The sequence below is a fragment of the Corapipo altera genome, unplaced genomic scaffold (assembly GCF_003945725.1).
Source record: "Corapipo altera isolate COAL_440 unplaced genomic scaffold, ASM394572v1 61411, whole genome shotgun sequence".
Taxonomy (NCBI): Eukaryota; Metazoa; Chordata; class Aves; order Passeriformes; family Pipridae; genus Corapipo; species Corapipo altera.
The window spans coordinates 16,929,135-16,947,406 of record NW_020884875.1 but is presented as its reverse complement, the minus strand read 5'-3'; the positions used below and the strand labels follow the sequence as shown (position 1 = coordinate 16,947,406).

The following is an 18,272-nucleotide window of genomic DNA, read 5'->3' as shown; positions in this document are numbered from 1 at the left end:
ATCTTCAAGCTCTCCATTTCATTTTTTATACTTTATTTTATAAGTTAGTTTTATGTTGGTTTGAGGTTTCTTTGTTTTTTACCATTTCCTTTGCAGGTTCAGGTGTCTCGGGTTACCCTGGTAACCTTCATCATTCAAGCTCGTTTTTCTTGATTATGCATAAGTCACTTTGTTTTCTGTCAAAACACTATTCTTTCCCCTTTAGGGTTCTTTCAGTGTCTGTTTCTCAGCTCACATTTTCTCGTCTAATTCAATAGAGTTTCCATTTCATGTAGTGCAGGAGGAGTTTGAAATGACATTGAGTCATTACTCAAAGCAGAGGTTGACATCAGGTGTAACTGTCTCATTTTACCATGCCTAGCTAAACTCATTGACTCATACCACAGTAACTCTTCCCTCTACACTAGGAATGTTAGCTTTGGGAATATGTTTGGTGACTTCTTTTAATTTGGCTTGAGAGCTCATCTATCCAGAGCATGTCCTGCTTTGAGTAACCAAACTATTTGCCTGCTTCTCTCACATATGACATCTTTACTGCTTACACATTTCTAGACATTCTAACTGCTACATTTTCTAAATTTTAGACCAATGCTATCACTGTAGTGTACTTTAAATTCTGTTCCTCTTTCTTGTTTGCAGGTATGGCCAATCATCCCCCAATACCCATCTTGGAACTTGCAGATCACATTGAAAGATTGAAAGCAAATGACAATTTGAAGTTCTCACAGGAGTATGAGGTAATTTTCCTCGTTTTCTTATTATTCAAATTGTTTAAAATGTCATGTTTGCTGTTTCCCAAGGCTTTTCTCTGATACGATGTCAGGTTTATATGATACTAAAATGATGATAAAAAACTCTGTGTAAAATGACTACATTGGTGAGGTGGCTCCTTTGCTCATAAAATTCTGTTCTCTTTTTATAAGGATACATGTCAGGCAGATTCCATGGGAATATACTTGAAGTAGTGTGTGAATGATACAGCACGCACTTATATTCATGCACACAAACATCCGTCTTCCATGCAGTTTAAAAATCCTTAGATTATTTCAAAAATTTCCTCTGTAACGTTGACAGGCCCCCTACAGTGCAAGCTCCAAAGAAGATTCAGTCCATTGCATTAATTTTGTGTGGAATAAAAGGATTTGCAAGTGCCTCATATCTAATGAAACAGTTTCAAGACAAGTACTTTTCTTCGGTCAGCAATACCACTTTTTTAAATTGTGAATGATAGTCTATAAAGAGCATGAAAGGATTTAAGTAGAAGAGAGTAATCATTTACAAACCACCTAGTCAGTAACCCATGGAGTATAAAAGTATTCGTATAGTGGAGAGTAACAGCCTCTCAGGTCAGTAGTTTAGGGCTTAAGGGACATAGAGAGCCATCCATTATAGTAAATTATAGCTGTTTCTTTAATGCCAAAATATTTTCTATGTCAAAAATACGTGGATAAAGTATGCACCGAACCATCAGTAACAGAGTGTTTGTTTAGATCAGCTATAGGTGATTGTGTCAGTGATCCAAGGATTAACAGCTCCCAGAGGGATCACTGACACAGTATTTGTTTATAGTCTGTTGTGTCACTAATCCTTTCTTAAAACCCTCCAACACTTCGTTAGCATGATGGAGTAAAAGTTTGTGTTACTCTTATATTTTTAGGGACTGCAGATTTGTGCATTTGAAGGTTCATACGGACATTGACCATGCCATAAAAAAACGCTGAAGATGACTTTCACATGTTGATTTCAAAGTAACATGTGACTGCATGGTACAGAAACCAAATACATGTCCATTGTACTTTAAAAGTCTTGACACAAAATGTTAAAAGTTAATTCCAAATACTATGATAAAGAACTACAATTGCTTATTATTTAATTGGATGCACTGTTCAGAAAGACCTTAAGACTGCTCTAAAAAATTATCATATAAGATGTCAAAAGGAAATTATAGTTTCAACAATTCATGGAAATAAATTTGTTCGAAAACCATCTTAGAGGTGCTATTTACCATTCCAATCACAAAAAATATGGAAGAATATTCTCATTTTTCTGTGTGGAAATCCTGTGTTTCTAAGCATAAAGACTGTAATATAAAAAGAAGCAGAAAGGAAAATTTGTGCAGCAGAATGTTCACTATAAAAAGATAACATTTGGTACAAACTTGAAAATCATTTCCTGTTGTACTGTGGGCAAATTAATTTTTTTTCTGTGAAGAAAATTCTATTTACAAGTCATATAATGTAGTACAATTTCTAGGAAAATAAACAATTCAGCTTTACTGCATCTTGAACGTGATGTGGAGATGACATAGTTCTTTTTAGGCTGTAATATAACTTAAAAGTTTTGGTGGTTTGTATTTTTTATTTATTATTTAAATCATCAAAATCATCTTGAGAATTTAATTTTAATAATTTATAACCAGATCAAGATGCATTAAATCATTAAATTCTTAATATCTGTCCCTCTAGAAGTTTTTCTATTCTGTATAAACAGGACAGCTTTCACTTTCTTCACTTTCTCTTTCTTTTTTTTTTTTCCTTTTTTTTATCTGGAGCAGAATGATGAGATAGTCTGAATTAAAATATGAGCAACTGTGTGTCAACATCAAGCTTCATTCATATTGTTTTGCCCGATAAGGTTCAACATTTATCTTTGAAATCCCAGCTTTAGAGATACCACTTCATTTCCACCTAGTCCAAGATTCATCCATTTTGAAATGGAACTAGTGAAAAGCACTGCTATTTGGTTTCATGGTCTAGGCTAGGCACTGGACTAAGGCTGCAGTTTGATGTTCACTGTAAGTCATCTCCCTGTCTTGGCTGTGCATTCCTGTTCTCTCTCTTGTGCCAGTCTTGGCAGTAGGACATGTGCAGCTGTTCAAGGATTATCTCAGGAAATAGATTCAGCTGAAAACTAATTGTTTTATTTTTCTTTGCTGTTTTCAGTTGGATCAGTTCCCTGAACTAGCTCACCACATGTCTGCTTGAGCTCTAGTGCCAGCACAAGTGAGCTGGTGGGTACATTTGTGGTCAGGGATTGGGACCTTCTATTTCAGCAGCAGTTCTCACTAGCATCCCTACAATGAACTATTTGATTGCAAGGCAGAAGTAGGTATAGATGGTAACTGTTCAGTTATTATCACTTCAGATAACATTTGAACTGGTGACACAGAAGGAAAAAGAGATGCTTTTCATCTTCAGAAGGTAAAAGTGTAGCATGCAACAGGAAACTGCTGACCTTTATCAATACTAGCAAATTCAATTAATTCGCATTTAGGGAAGCAAACAGTTTTCATCAATTACCACTGATGGTAGCGGCAAGACACGATTCTTTCTGTGTTGTCTTTTCTCCTCGAGAGTGGTCCTGCGGGCGTTCTCAAAGGCATCAGCAACGTTATAGATGGTGTGTCTCCAGGCCTCCCGATTGGAGGCCAGAGTAGACCAGTGATGAAGATCAATATGACCAAGGCTGAGATGTTGTTTCAGGGAGTCCTCGTATCTCCTCTTCGGGGCTCCTCTCTTGTGGCAGCTGGTGGCAAGTTCACCATAAAGCAGGATCTTAGGGAGGCGGTGGTCCTTCATCTTTGAGACGTACCCTACCCATCGCAGCTGTGTTCTCAGTAACATGGCCTCAATACTTGTGACTGCTGCTTGTTCTAGAACAGACGTGTTAGTCACATAATTTGACCAGTGGATGTTTAGGATTGTGCAGAGACAGCGTTGATGGGAGCGTTCTAGGAGTTGCAGGTGGTGGTGATGACCCATGGGTAGATGACCCATGATTCCGATCCATATAAGAGAGTAGACAGCACAATGGCTCTGTAAACACTGGTCTTGGTGCTTTTCTTAAAGTATTTATTTCGCCAAACTCTTCTATGGAGTCTTCCGAAAACTCTATATGCCTTCGCTAACCTGTTTTCTATCTCACCGTTGATCTTACCCTCCGAGGAGATGAGGCTACCTAGGTAATTAAACTACTGGACTGATTTGAGCTCTGATTGGCCAATGGTGATATGGGGATGATGGAAGACTTCCTGAGGTGCAGGTTGATAGAAAACTTCTGTCTTCTTTAAGCTGACTTCCAGCCCAAAGAGCTCAGCAGCCTCAGCAAAGCAGGATGTTAAATGCTGCAGAGCTGCTTCTGTGTGGGTGACGAGGGCGGCGGCATCAGCATAAAGCAGCTCCCGGACAAGATGATTTAAGGTCTTAGTGTGGGCCTTCAGTCGCCTTAGGTTGAATAGGCTTCCATCAGTATGATATCAAATGTAGATACTGTCCTGATCCTCGAGGTCTGCAGTGGCCCTTTGGATCATCATGCTGAAAAAGATTGTGAATAGGATTGGATACCGTAAAATAAAATACATATATTAACAGTTTCCTGATGAACACTGAGTTCTCACCCTCTTTCAGGAGGTTAGCTCCATTTCAAAAGGATGTTTGTTTTTAGCATATCCTGCTTCGGTTGCCGCTTCAAGGGAATTACTTGTTTCACAACTCAAACACATCTTTTCATATTCTAAGAAGCCTTTTCAGCTCTTCAGAAGTATTTAAATACTTGCTCGTGTTCCAGCCACTTAATTTTGATTAGAATTTCTGATCCAAATTCAATTCAGGGGTTTTTTTCTCCTTTTGGAAGAGTATCACTTCCTTGCCTGTTCCCACTTTCTCTTCAGGCAGACGGAAACCTACCTGTCTCTTCACAACTACCAAAGGAGTGTCCTCTGCTGATTTATACCCTCTGGCATCATCTTCTAATGAAACCCTCTAACTTCCTTGCAGTCCTATGAAGATGAAGGATGAGACAAGACAGGATTGCTTTCTTCAAATAATTTTTTAAAGTTTTTTAATTCCTTAGAATTAAATTTTTTAATTCCTTAGAATATGTGCTATGTGAAATCTAGTTGAGAAAGAATCTGAAATTACCATTAAAGAAATAAGTCCAAACTACATTCCTGCAAGGAACATCTAGAGTAATGTGGCAAATTGGGAAAGAAGTATTGCAAAAAGTAAGTAGCAATATGCATGGTATAAACTATATAGTCTCAGGAAAAAAAAAAGAGAAGGAAAAGAGTAGAATTCCTTCACTGCTATGACCTGGTAAAGGGAGTATTCTCCAGTGTAAAACAGCTAGCTATGTATTATTTTCTCAGGTTTGATGTCATCAACGCTGATGAGTTTCTTTTTCTACAAGTCTTCAGAAACTATTTCATAGTGTCTCTTCAGGGCATCTCCTACCCCAGCTCTTACAGTGTATGATCAGAACAGTGGAGATTTCTTCCCTTATACTTCTCTCGCAACTTCACCTTGAGTACCAGTTTTTATGGGACAACAGGGACCTGAAAGATTATGACTGCTGCAAGATTTAAATAAACTTACAATTCACCTGTTGGATTAAGTGGCTCTGTTACTTCAAAATAAATTTTTCATCATCCATCATTAATTTTTTGTTAGCTTGCAATCCCTAAGCCTAAACAAAATGTTGGTTCACTGTGTTAACATGACATATCATTTATGTCACACAGTTCTTTTGTATTCTCTAATTTAAACACAAGGTTGACCCCAGCTGATGATTATGAAGCATTTTCTGACTTTGACAATTTCAGTGGGATTTTTGTGTAATGTAAGGCTCCACACGGACTTGACAGCTGCTAAGCAAAAAGCTGTATTCACAAGAATCTGACCTTTACATTGTATCTCCTTCTTAACTCAGGCTTCAGGATTTAAAAACAAGAAGTGGTCATGGAGATAGACTGAATAAGAACAGTAATGTTCTGCCTACTCTATGCAATACACCAGGTATATTTGTAAATGATTTGTAAAATCATTTCCTTCTGTAAGACAGAAGAGGAAATCTCCAAAGTAGATTTCTCAGACTTGTGTAAAATAGTTTCACATTTCTTACCTGAAATCTAGTTATAACTTTACACCTTTAAGGAAGGAGATTCAGATTCATACTATTTTTGTGTGAAAACCTCTTGATGCAACACAAAAATTACACTACCAACCTGCATGTGTTATTTCATGATTTACTGTGAATGTATGTGCATATGCACTAGCAATAAATGCTACATTAAGTTTTATGTGACAATGGTTTCTCTCATCGGGTTTCTTTTTGTAAATTAGAGACAGTCTTTTGCTTTAACACTGAGTATTGGAAAACATGAAGATGCCTTTTGATGTTGTTTCATTGTAGCTTTTCAAAGTCCTTTGGTAGGACTTGTGATGAGAAAACAGTTTACTGAATGTGGTAGATTTCTCTTTTTGTATCTCAAGCTGCAACAACATAAACACTGGAAACTACAACACAGTAAATCTTGTGTAGTAGAAGCAAATTTAAAACTTACTATCAGTATAATACACTATGAAAGTCCAGGAAGAACAGATAATCCACTGAATGAAATGCTACCAAAGAAACAACTGCACTTTTCTGCTATATCATTGTAGATAATAGTGAGTCATGCAAAAATTTTTCTCAGCAAAAATTTGTTTTCTGTTGTTTATCTTTACATTAGTTTCCCCTTTCTAATGTTACAAACATCATTTATTGGTATTCTGTAACTTTACTTTCATAGGATATGCTCCATTTGTTGAGAAACAATTTGTATAGTCAGTGAACGATGAAAAGTTTTCGTATTAATAGCACAGTGCTGTTGCATTCACCTAGGTTGTTTGGTGCTTAGTTCCACCTGTGGTACTATCTGACCAGCAGGATAGTTATGACAGAGAATTTTAAAGACGTAGAGCAAGAATCGGAAGTGGTGCTAGACAAGATTTAGAGTAGTGTTTTATCTCCTTCCTTAATGCTGTGAATGCTTCATTGGGATAACAGCATTTGTTTATGGTTATATAATTAAAATTATCCAGTAGAAGAAAGGTGGTTTATGTATTAGGATGTTGTGTTTTGGTCTGATACCTAATGCTATTTTGCCAAGGAATTCCACAGAGACAGTTTAATTAGGCAAATAACTATCTTGAAAAGGTTGTAGCAAGGTGGAGGTTGCCCTCTTCTCCCAGGCAACTAGCAACAGGACAAGAGGACATAGCCTCAAACAGGGCCAGGGAAGGTTCAAGCTGGACAAAAAAAGAAATTTTTCACTGAAAGGGTAGTTAAGTGTTGGAACAGGCTGATCAGGGAGGTGGTGGAGACACCATTCCTGGAGGTCTTCGGGAAACAACTGGGCATGGCACTCATCCTAGTTGATAAGGTAGTGGTTAGTCAGAGGTTGTACGCAATGATCTTGAAATCTTTTCCTACCTTAATAATTCTGTGATTCTATTCTGTAATAAATATCAGTCTTATTTTGCCTAACAGAAGAAGTGATACGTGTAGGAAGAGAAAAGTAGTCTACTGCTTATAAAAAGAAAAATTATTCAAGGTTAGACTATATAGATCATTATAGGTAAAACTGAATTTTGAGGGGGCTTTTTAGAAAGATGAATTTGCAGTATTTTTAGGGACTTACAGAGAAAAATGGAGGAATCAATAAATTTCACTCCCTTACACCTTCCTTTAACAAGAAAATGTTGACAGAGCTTTAAAAATATGTGGAAAATTTAAGGTAGAACCGGTGTCTCATATGAGACAATTGCAAAGTTTAGTATTTAAGAATTACTGTATTTTGTACACTATAATAAAACAACAAGATGCTTTTATCACAAGACATTTAAAACTAAGGAAGTTATTTCATTACTGAGGTATTCTTCTGCTCCCCATACTTCTTTCCTACCTGAAGGTGAGTGTAATTCTCTGTTTTCAGCACAAAATGATTTCCATCACAACTGGTTATGATATCAAGGTCAAAAGATTTTAATTGCAGGTGGGGAATAAACAGATTGGAGGCAAAAAAATATAAACCAATATAATTAATTTTGCAAAACCAGGTTTTCTAAAGCTTTTTGTAAAGGACCCTCTCCTTCAAAGACATTTTCAAATAGTGCTTATTTTCCTCCTTATGTATACTTGAGTTATATGCTTATATAGATTGTTTGATTCCATTGGAATCAAGTTTTGCATTATTTCATTTGGTCATAGGAGTATTCACTTGATATTGTACAGGAAATACCTTTATTCTTGAGAGAAGTTTGCCAAATGCCTTAGTTGTATTTCTAGCTACTCTTGAACAGTTGGGTCACTTTCCCTTGAAAGTTAACAGGAAATGTCTTATCTGCATTTTTAACTGTTTTTGGAACCAGGATGCAAATTTATATTTGAGTTCCAAAGGAGTTTTAGCCATGCAAAATATGTGGAGTTTTTCCCCATATTTTTGAAAATGATAGCCTTTACAGTGTGATGGGAAAGTCTCTGTCTTGATTAAAAACCATAATTCCAGTTGGCAAGTTGCCATGACCATGTATTAATTTAACATTCATGTTTTGGTAATGCAGTATGTAAATCTCATTCTATTAGCAAGCTCCCTGCATAATATAATAGCACTCTATTATAAATTCATCAACTATAGTATGAAATTCTCATCACAACTGCTGACATTGGTAAAAGAGGGTCAAATTGCTTATTTTTATGCATAGCTGAGTACTTTCTCCAGTTGTGCTGAGTCTATTTGCATTGACATCCTCTCAAATTTTTACTTTTCATTCTTTTTTCTCTACTTGGTTTCTCTGTGAGCCAGTGGTCTTTGATGATTTAATTTAAGACGCAAACACAGCACCTACAATGCTGGAAAATTCTTTACAGGACATGCTTCCTTCTTCTTCTGGGCTTGTGAAACCTCTGAAATAACTCACAATCCCCACATTCCACAAAAACTGCTGGCTCCTAATTTGGTGGCATAGTGACCCTTAGTCTAGCACTGTCCCTGGTGTAAGCAGGCAGACATGTGCCAGCTTACACCAGGAGTGGTAGCATTTTGTCATACTAGTTCCTTCCTCAGTACTGAACCAAGGTACACTCCTGGAAGATTCACAGTTACATCAGGGAACATTTTCCTCTTGTTTAAGTGGTGTAAAGGAAAACTACACAGTGAGCAGCTATAGAGCTTACTGGAGGGAACTTGCTTGAAATTCTTCTGGAAACACATTTTGGTTACCATGATTATTAGTCAATGAACTATTTTATGGATGGTGTATTGTACTAGTAAATATTGCTGAAGTCTTTTCCCACTAACAGATCAGACTTTTTCTCAGTAGGCAGCCATTTAGAACACAATAGCTGAAAGATTTGTCAAAGCTTGGGAGGGAAATAACAGTATTACAGATATCTTTATTTCTTTTGCACAAAGCACCATACTTCACAGTTATGCTACGAAGAAATCCAGTTCTTTTTTAATGACAGCTTTATTGAAGGCAAGCTTTCAGAATGAAAATACTAGAAATCCTATTAAAGTGCCATCCATTAAACCGTTAAAGCACTCATTAAAACTGTTAGTACAGACTTGTTATTCATGAGTTATTGGTCTTTCACACTTCTGAAATGCGCCTGCCAATACCACTCAACTCTTTGTTCCAGTGTGGCTATTAAGTCTGAGGAAATACAGATTAACTTTCTTTTGACAAAATGGTGCTTTGTGGGAGGATAGTAAGGCCACAGAGTGCTTCAGATTGGTGAGAAATACAGGCAATACTAAAGTTCAATCCATTTGCCTGCTTTTGATAATCTATGTTAACTATGTCTGCATGTAGACCTAAATACTAATCATTGAATTACACCATCTGGCCATACGTCATACAAAGTGTAGGTTTGGGATTTTTCTTGATATTGAACAGTAGTTTTAGATCGCTTAAACATTAAGGAGTGAAAAGTGCAAGAATAATACTGAACAGTTGAAGCTAAGCTTTAAATGTAAAGTATTCTTAATAATCTATAAATTCACATGAAAAATGAGTATAATGTAGAGCTGAAGCTGTTTCTCAAAATGGATAAGAATCTTAGACCATAATCAATGCAGTTGTCTAATTTTGTTTGTATATGCAAAACTGCACCTTAAATTTACTGCTTTCAAAGAGCTGTAATTACAAATAGATTTTTTTTGTGTACATTGTGTTTTATTTTTTATAAGGTAAAGCCAGAGTACTGCAGTCCAGGCTCACAACTAGCAGCATGGAGTATATTCTGTTATTTTCTAATTTTCTCATCAAATGTAAAGAGAAGGTGCATGTGGCACCTCATATAGTGAAATAATTTCCAGAATATTTTGGGAATGTAGGTAAAAACCTAAAAGATCAGACAGATAGTCTTTTTCAATTATCTGTCTAGGACAATGCAGAGTAGTGTGCCTTATTCTGGGTCACTGCACTGTCATTTAGATAGCACGTTTGCCTATATGCCTCTCAAAAAATACTGACTAGGTAGTCACAGATATTATATATATGCATTATTCCTGGTCAAATAGTGGATTTTATTTTAAAAGATATTTAGAGTATAATGCATTAATATATAGTTAACATCTTGTTTTTATTTTGAAATTACTATGTTTATGTTCTAAAATATTACTACAATTCTGAGCTGAATCCATACTAATTAGTTTCCAAAATTCTGAAAACTTGGCCTGCAAATATTCTGCACAAGTTATCTTATTTACCTCCATTAACTCAAAAAGGAAAAGAGCGGATATTTGTGCTGAGAGAAGTAATTGTGTAAATTATATTACTTTTCGAGTCGTATGATGTAGGTGAAATGCTAGTCAGCTGATGAAGAGGTATACTACATGTCTTGGGTATGCTATATAAGCGTGTACCACTTCTCTTCCCAGCACTGATGGAAATGTAATTCAAATTCTTTCTCTATACCTTAGATGAGATAAATAGCACTTAGCAGTAAAGACGAAATACTCAGGTTCTTAAATTAAGCAGTGTTTACCTGTTTCAAAATTCTACCAGCCATCCTTCTCAGAGGATGGGAAAACATGACTGTGATGAAAATAAATTGTAAGAAAATTAAATAAAAACTTTACAGAATAAAATTCTACCACTTGCTTTACTGATAAATAAGAATTTCACCTTGTAGTCAGAAAAAGTAATATTTCTGTTGGAGAAGAGTGAAACCCTACTGTTGGAAGCCCTACTGTTGGAAGCCCTACTGTTGAAACAGGTTGCTGTGTTTATACTTAAGTGCAGCACAGAAGTGATGTCTGTCTTTGCAAGTGGCAGAATAATAATTGAGGAACAGTTTGTTGTTACTTTATAGGTGAACAAAATACAATAGGGCTAAAAAAAAAAGTCATCCCCAGTTTTGTAAATCTTCTAACTAGTCTAAAGATACTAACTTAATAATATTAATACTATTGACTTTTTAAGATATATTAAGCATAGTCACACAAATTTCTAATATAGGGAACACAACTATTGATTTTTTTAAAAAAAAATCATTTTGGGGACAAAAACTGTGTAGAAGTTTAAAAAATCAGATTCATTCAGAGCTGCATTTAAGAATACCTCTTGAATGGTTCGTAGCACACATAGTAGTACAAGTCAAATGAATCATATCCAACCACATGTAAAATTTTCATGGCCTTCATCATGCTCCCAAGCAAATTTGTTCCTTGTTCCTCTAAAAAGTCCCATTTCATTTCCTTTTGAAGGAGGAGCTTTCAAACACTCAGATACTGTAAGTAAAGCAGTATGCCAAGGGTAAGCCTGCACCATCACACTCCTCTACTCTCCATAGCTAGGTTATACATGGAAACTCAACCAGGCCCAGTTCCAGAGGTCTGTAATGAAAATAAAACTCAGGAAAAGTAGTGGTAACTGTTATAAAAGTTAATTGGATCTAGGTTATTAGGATAAGGTGCATGTTTTCCTAAGCTATTTGTTTTCCTAAACAGAATTGCTGGGGTGTTATAAGACCTCTCTCTGAGAGAGCCAGGCAATTTTTTTTTTTTTAAATAATCTCAATAAAGAAGCAAAATCATTCTCTAAGTGTTATGTAAATAATTTGTGTAAAATAAGTAAATGTGCGTGAGAATGAAACAGTTTTCTGACTGGCCAAATAGTAATTATTAATCTAAGGGACAAGTCCTAGTAGATCACATTAATTAATTTTGCATGTTCTCATTGTCAAGTAATACCTACTCTAATAGATTACAGGTCATATTTAATTTCCATTAACATGAAATGGACTTGCAGCTGTTGTAACCCTGATAGGAGTCAGAAAAAGCGATGGCTTGATACCGTAGTGGCAGTATGGATCTTCTGACTTGTGCTGTGTTGCTGGTCTACTCATAGAAAATGAATATTGTGCTGGTGAACTGCCCTGTCTAGGTTTATCTGTGTCATCATAGGTTTTATAATTTACAGCAGCCTCGCCTAGGGAGCTGCCAGTTCTTACCGGGATTAGACAATATTAAGGTTACAGAAGGGGAAAGTAAAACAACAGGTGATTATTCATGACTTCATAGTTAGAGATGACCTTTCATACAGCTTCTACCATAGCATCCATCAGCAGGTACCATCTGTTATCTGTTTTGTATTTACTTAGCTGCATATATACCTCAATCATAGAGACAGAAGTAGTAGAGCCTGGAGAGTTTCCCTCATGGTAAAGGATGAAGGAGTATGGGACATGCTTCTGTAACTCCATCCTGGAACATGAAGGAAACAGCAAATAAACAGTGAATCTAGAAACATATAGTTGTGTTTATGAATAAGAGGTCATTAAAATTTCAAATATGCCTGAATTGATTACTTATTTATGACTCAAAAAAATAAAAAACAAGCTTCATGTTGTTTGTGGATGATATTCAGTTGGTTTTCTGAGAAACACTTGTATCATGTGTTGGCCTGGCATCAAAATGAAAGAACAGAAACATTATTTTTCTTCTGAAAACTTTTTCAGGAATGTTTGGAGTTTATTTAGTAAACAGGGCACTGAAATTTTTGAACATGCGTGCTTTCTAATAAGGAGAGGCAAAAATATTTGTTCCACTTCATCCCAGAATTTCTGAGATTTCTGACATTTTTTCATTCTGTTATGCTAGAACCCTTCACTTGTGAGAATGAGTGAAAAGATAAAAAGAGGGATAGCTTGCTTTTCTGAAGAGAAAAAGTTACAATGTGTCCTGAAGTAATAATTTTCTTTCAGAAGCAAATTATTTCCAGAGTAAAGTATGGGAGTTTAGTTTGTAATCATTATATATGGAACAATTATGTAGTCTTTAGCTGAAAGTTTCCTTTCCTTTTCTTCTCTTTCTCTTTTGAAGTCTATTGATCCCGGTCAGCAGTTCACTTGGGAACACTCTAACCTGGAAGTAAACAAACCAAAGAATAGATATGCGAATGTAATTGCATACGACCATTCTCGTGTTCTACTCTCAGCAATAGAAGGTAAGGAGGCCTTTAAAATTAAAGTAATTAACTCCTAAAATCTAGTATAATCTTACTAATCAATATGCTGACATAGTAATATAGAGAAGTGCTAATTAAAGTACTTCCAGTAAATTCCTATAATGACAATCTTTTCTGATGTTTATTGTCAGTAATATGTTATGAATTTACACTAGAATGTACAGGGTTTCATGTATAACACTGATTGCATCAGGTCCCTGTGTATATGCCAATGTGTTGTCTAAAGTAAATTAATATTGCTGTTTACTTATACTAACACTACAAAGCAAATGTAGCAGTGAACATACATGAATTGAGGGTTTTGTTGATTGATGTATTATCAACATATCTGCTCATTGAGTTTTAGTTGTCAAAACTCAATGTGGGAAAAAAATCAATTCAACTTTATGTTCTCTGGAAGAATTTTAAGAACTCTGTTTAAACTTTTTTTTTCCGTTTACAATCTGAATGTTAAACAAGAGTGTTTAAATGAATTCCCACATGCAAACATTGTTGGAACCTGAGTATTTCACTGACTAAATATTGGCAGTGAGGTACAGTGAGAGTTCTTCATTTTATCTTTCTTCGTCAAAAAGCTTTCCAAAAACTTGGACAGTTTAAAGTTTTAACTTAAACAAACTGTTAGAGGTGGTCAGCCCTTGATATTGTCTCTCTTTTCTCAAGAGGTAAAGCATCAGGAAACACTGATTTTCACTCAGAGGGTTTCTTTTTTTTTTTTTTTTCCAATTCTGCCTTACCATTAATCTGCTTCCTGAGTTGAAGACAGATTTTTACTTTATTCTGTGTTTTTGACAGTCAAATATTAATGATGACTGGAATATAATAAATTATATATTTAAGTGAAATGACTTAAATGAAAATAAAATTTGCGTTTAGTCAACTTGGACAGAACTGTATTCAAGATCATAATTATTTCACTCAAAACATGCTGTAAGTTAAAATGCAAGGTGTTTTAAGTTCTAAACAGCTTCTTATCTTTGGCTGCTTCCGACCTGAAGACACTGGATTTATAGGTGTAATCCATTTTAATATTAGCTGCTTGGTGAAGAAAAAGGCAATCCCACTGATTGAAGTTTAGATCTTCCCTCATTTATTGCAGCTGCATACCATGGGCTTTGATAACACAGATAAGAGCTTCTCAAATGTATTAGCAAATTTAAATGATTGCCTTGAAGAATTTCCATATGATAATCTTCTTATGTTTGTTCCACCTCTGAGGCTCATGCAGCAGTTCTGACAAGATTTTTCTGCAATGTCACTTAAATTTTTCATATTGCCTTGTAGAAGAATATAGTTGTATAGAAAGCTACCACTACCTGCTAAAACTGCCTGTCTCAACACTGAAAAGAGGGTATTTTAATTAGTAGTATATGTGATGTAATTCAGTAAATATATCCTCTTATATCTTACTGGTACAGACAAGAGGGCTAAGTACATGATCCAGATAGACCAGGAACAGCAACTGGACAGCCTTTCTGAAGTGTTATGTAAAGTTCTTTGGAACAAAGTGCTTAACTGAGAAACATGTCTAACTGACAGAAAGAAGACTCAAGTCTTTCACAGGATTTTGTTTGAAAAAAGAGTTGTGTAAAAGGGGGACAGAAGGGAAGGAAAAAATGAAATGCAAATAAATTTATTTGTTAATTTATCTATCAGACATCTGGGCTTAAAAAGTTCTACTCTTTTTCCCTTTATATAAATGACCCATGAAAAATTAACATATTCAGAAAGTGGGAAGAAAATTTAAGAGGTAAAACAGAAAATGTTAATCTAAGTAATTAAAATTATCAAATTCTACAGTACATTAAACTATGTTTTTAAATAAGAGATAGTAAAAACATGGAAAAAACCACATATAGTTAAACTGTAATGTTTGAGTCCCTTTTTTAAGTAAGAAATACCATGATAAGGTTAAAGTTTCTATTCCTTTAATAGTCATTGACCCTAAACAAAGAAAAATGTTATAGCCTTTTCAAATATCGGTGTTAGATATAAAATCACAAATGAGATTTTGGCCAATTTGGTGATTTGCATGGTTTTAAGTATTTTCTCAGTCTTTAGGCTGTGGTGAAAAAAGCAACATAGATAAAGTATTAACTGCCTTTTTATGTAATGATAATTGGATTGGTCTTGAAAACAGAAATGATTTACTATATAATTATCCTCTTAAAATTTTTTTACCCCTGGGACTTTACATGATTGTGTAGCTGAAATTTTTTGTGTGTACCTTCATAATTTTAATACATTGGTCTTAGCATTTAGTAATAAGTAATTCTCTTTCAATCTTTAAGTAAATATTCCAAATAATGAAAATATACAGTCTGCCCAGCACCTTATTTAGTTGACAACTGTGTTTGTTTTCATGGTACCAGGGAAATCAATTATTTAAAAAATATATTCTCCTTTACCTATGTTACTATACAACTTAATAAGGACCTAAATTGAGACTACATTATATTTTGTTACAATTATAGGAGAATATTTGGTTAGATTTTACATATAGGCCTCATCTGCATTTCTTCGGTGGCCAAAAGAAGACTCATATTAGTGAGGTTTGCATAATAACTGTGCTCTTTCTAAGATGAAGAGCTCCATTCTATGTTTAGACACTTGGTCCCTGTTTAAGAGCAAATATATGTGAACAAGAAACTAACCATCTGCCAAGCTCTAATCTTATACCGATGGTCATTTTGCTCTTGTTGATGTTGCACAAACAAGGAATGTTGTGGTTGTTACTTTAGAATGGGACACGAGGCCAGTTTTATACAGTTGCCCAACTCTGTAGCCAATAAAAGTGATTCCTAGAAAGTCTTTAGAAGTAATTAACAGAGACTTAAAATTACTTTAACTATTGATAATAAGTTGTTTAAAATTGCATTAGCTCTGAAATACAAGGCTTAGTAACACTTTCAAAGGGTTGATTTTGGTATCTTTCGTAACTCCTGTTACACATGTTCAAACCTGGTTTTGAATCCCCACTTAAGTTCTTGACCTCTCTAATTACATATGGCATGGAGTTCCACACATCATTGCTCACTTGCAGGAGTACTTTTCTCACAACTGTTTAAATTTTGTTACATAGAGGTGTCCCTTAGGAGGGAAAACTCAGGTTTGATATGGTAAATTGATTTTCCTCCTGAAAGAAAATTGTACTTCGCAAAATTTTGATCCCATGTTCTTGAAATGTAATTGCTCATATTGTGCTGTCTTTGGATGTGTCTGAGATGGACATTTAGAACTTTAAAGTATAATGATAGAATATTATAATGTAGTGAAGTTTATTATATGCATCTAGGTGGATGTAAGGGAGAATTTACTGATTAAAAGAGATCAAGTTAACTAGGTTTGTGACCTTAAACCTCTAAGAAGTAAATGAAAATGGGGGGGAGGGGGAAATGGTTAAACATTATACATTTTAAAAAGTCTTTCCAATTCTTTTAGGAGATGTCCAAGACTACAAATCTGCTACATGTGACATCTTTGCATAATGCTAGTTATTAAAAAAAACCCTAAAATATCTATCATATTTCAGCATTGTAATTTTTGTTTGATGGGAAATTTAGTGACTTTAAAATGCTACTAACACTAGAAGTCTGACCGTAATGCAAATGGTCAAGAAAGAAAAAACAAAAAGCTGCTAATACTCTTATTTGTCTGATGGCCAATTGCCAGTAAATCAGTTTTGAGTATGCAGTTTTGAGTTTAGAAATTGTTTTGGTCAATATAAATTCTTGAATAACTACTGAAGAGTCATGAACAATACAAAGTATTTGTGCTCTCACATTGCGTTTGAGTTGCCTTCTGCTAACAATATATATACATAAAGTAATTGTATGTCCATTCACCCTACAAGTGAATGGACCCTCCAAGCCTGGAGTGTCTTAAAAACATGAAAAGTACTTCAGTGTTGAGTAACAGTGTACAGAAAGATCAGTGAAGTAGATTTCTTGGTGTATAAGATTTCACAGAGTAGACTTCATGATGTCTGTCTTAACAACAAAAATGCTACCATTCTTGATACCCTTGAAATCAGCTCAGAACAATTTTTCTTGTATGCATGACCATAGAATCGTAGAATCAGCCAGGTTGGAAAAGACCTCTGAGATCATAAAGGCCAACCCTTGATCCAACACCGCCATGGTTACAAGACCATGGCACTAAGTGCCACATCCAGTCTCATCTTAAAAACCTCCAGGGACAGAGAATCCACCATCTCCCTGGGCAGCCCATTCCAATTCCAATACCCTCTCTGTAAAGAAGTTCTTTCTAATATGCAACCTAAACTTACCCTGGCAGAGCTTAAGACCATGCCCTCTTGTCTTGCTGATAGATGCCTGACAGAAGAGACCAACCCCCACCTGGCTACAACCTCCTTTCAGGGAGTTGTGGAGAGTGATGAGGTCTCCCCTGAGCCTCCTCCTCTCCAGGCTGAACAACCCCAGCTCCCTCAGCCTCTCCTCATAGGACTTGTGTTCAAGTCCCTTCACCAGCCTTGTTGCTATTCTTTGGACATTGGGGAAAGCTTTGGGAAAACATCCAGTGGCTTTGTTCTTGAATGGGTAATAGAGATTTAGTACCTGTTTACTGTGCATGCTCATATTGTAACCAGGTTTTGAGGGAAATATCAAACCATTTTGATATCAAGAAATCATTTAATTTTGTTTTAGTAGAGGCATTCAACAGCCCTTTTAGTGCATCATTTAGAGTATTATTAAATATTTCCATTCAAAACAAAACTACTTTGATTATTAATGTCTTTGTTACTTGGTCTTAAAGAGTTGAAGAATCACTAAATCCATATTCAGACAGCTGTAAATTAATCACAGTATGATGATGTCATGTTAGATTTTGATATCTGGTTTGACATATTGTGCAACCTACTGCTCTCTGGATGTATAGTGTATAGCATCCTGGTGCAGTGCTGTTATCTGTGTCTCTGAGGAACTGCAAGGAACAATGTGTTTACTTTCATTCTGTACT

The 18,272-nt window shown here is 35.4% G+C and overlaps 1 protein-coding gene across 50 annotated transcripts in view; it reads left to right on the top strand.

Moving 5' to 3' along the window:
- PTPRD (protein tyrosine phosphatase, receptor type D) overlaps nucleotides 1–18,272 on the top strand; it is a 1,162,785-nt gene that overhangs the window by 1,088,457 nt on the left and 56,056 nt on the right. For all 50 annotated transcript variants that reach the window (XM_027635107.1, XM_027635108.1, XM_027635120.1 and 47 more), the window contains 2 exons: nucleotides 640–737; nucleotides 13,148–13,271. In XM_027635107.1, coding sequence (XP_027490908.1) covers nucleotides 640–737; nucleotides 13,148–13,271 — 222 coding nt within the window. The remainder of the gene's footprint in view (nucleotides 1–639; nucleotides 738–13,147; nucleotides 13,272–18,272) is intronic.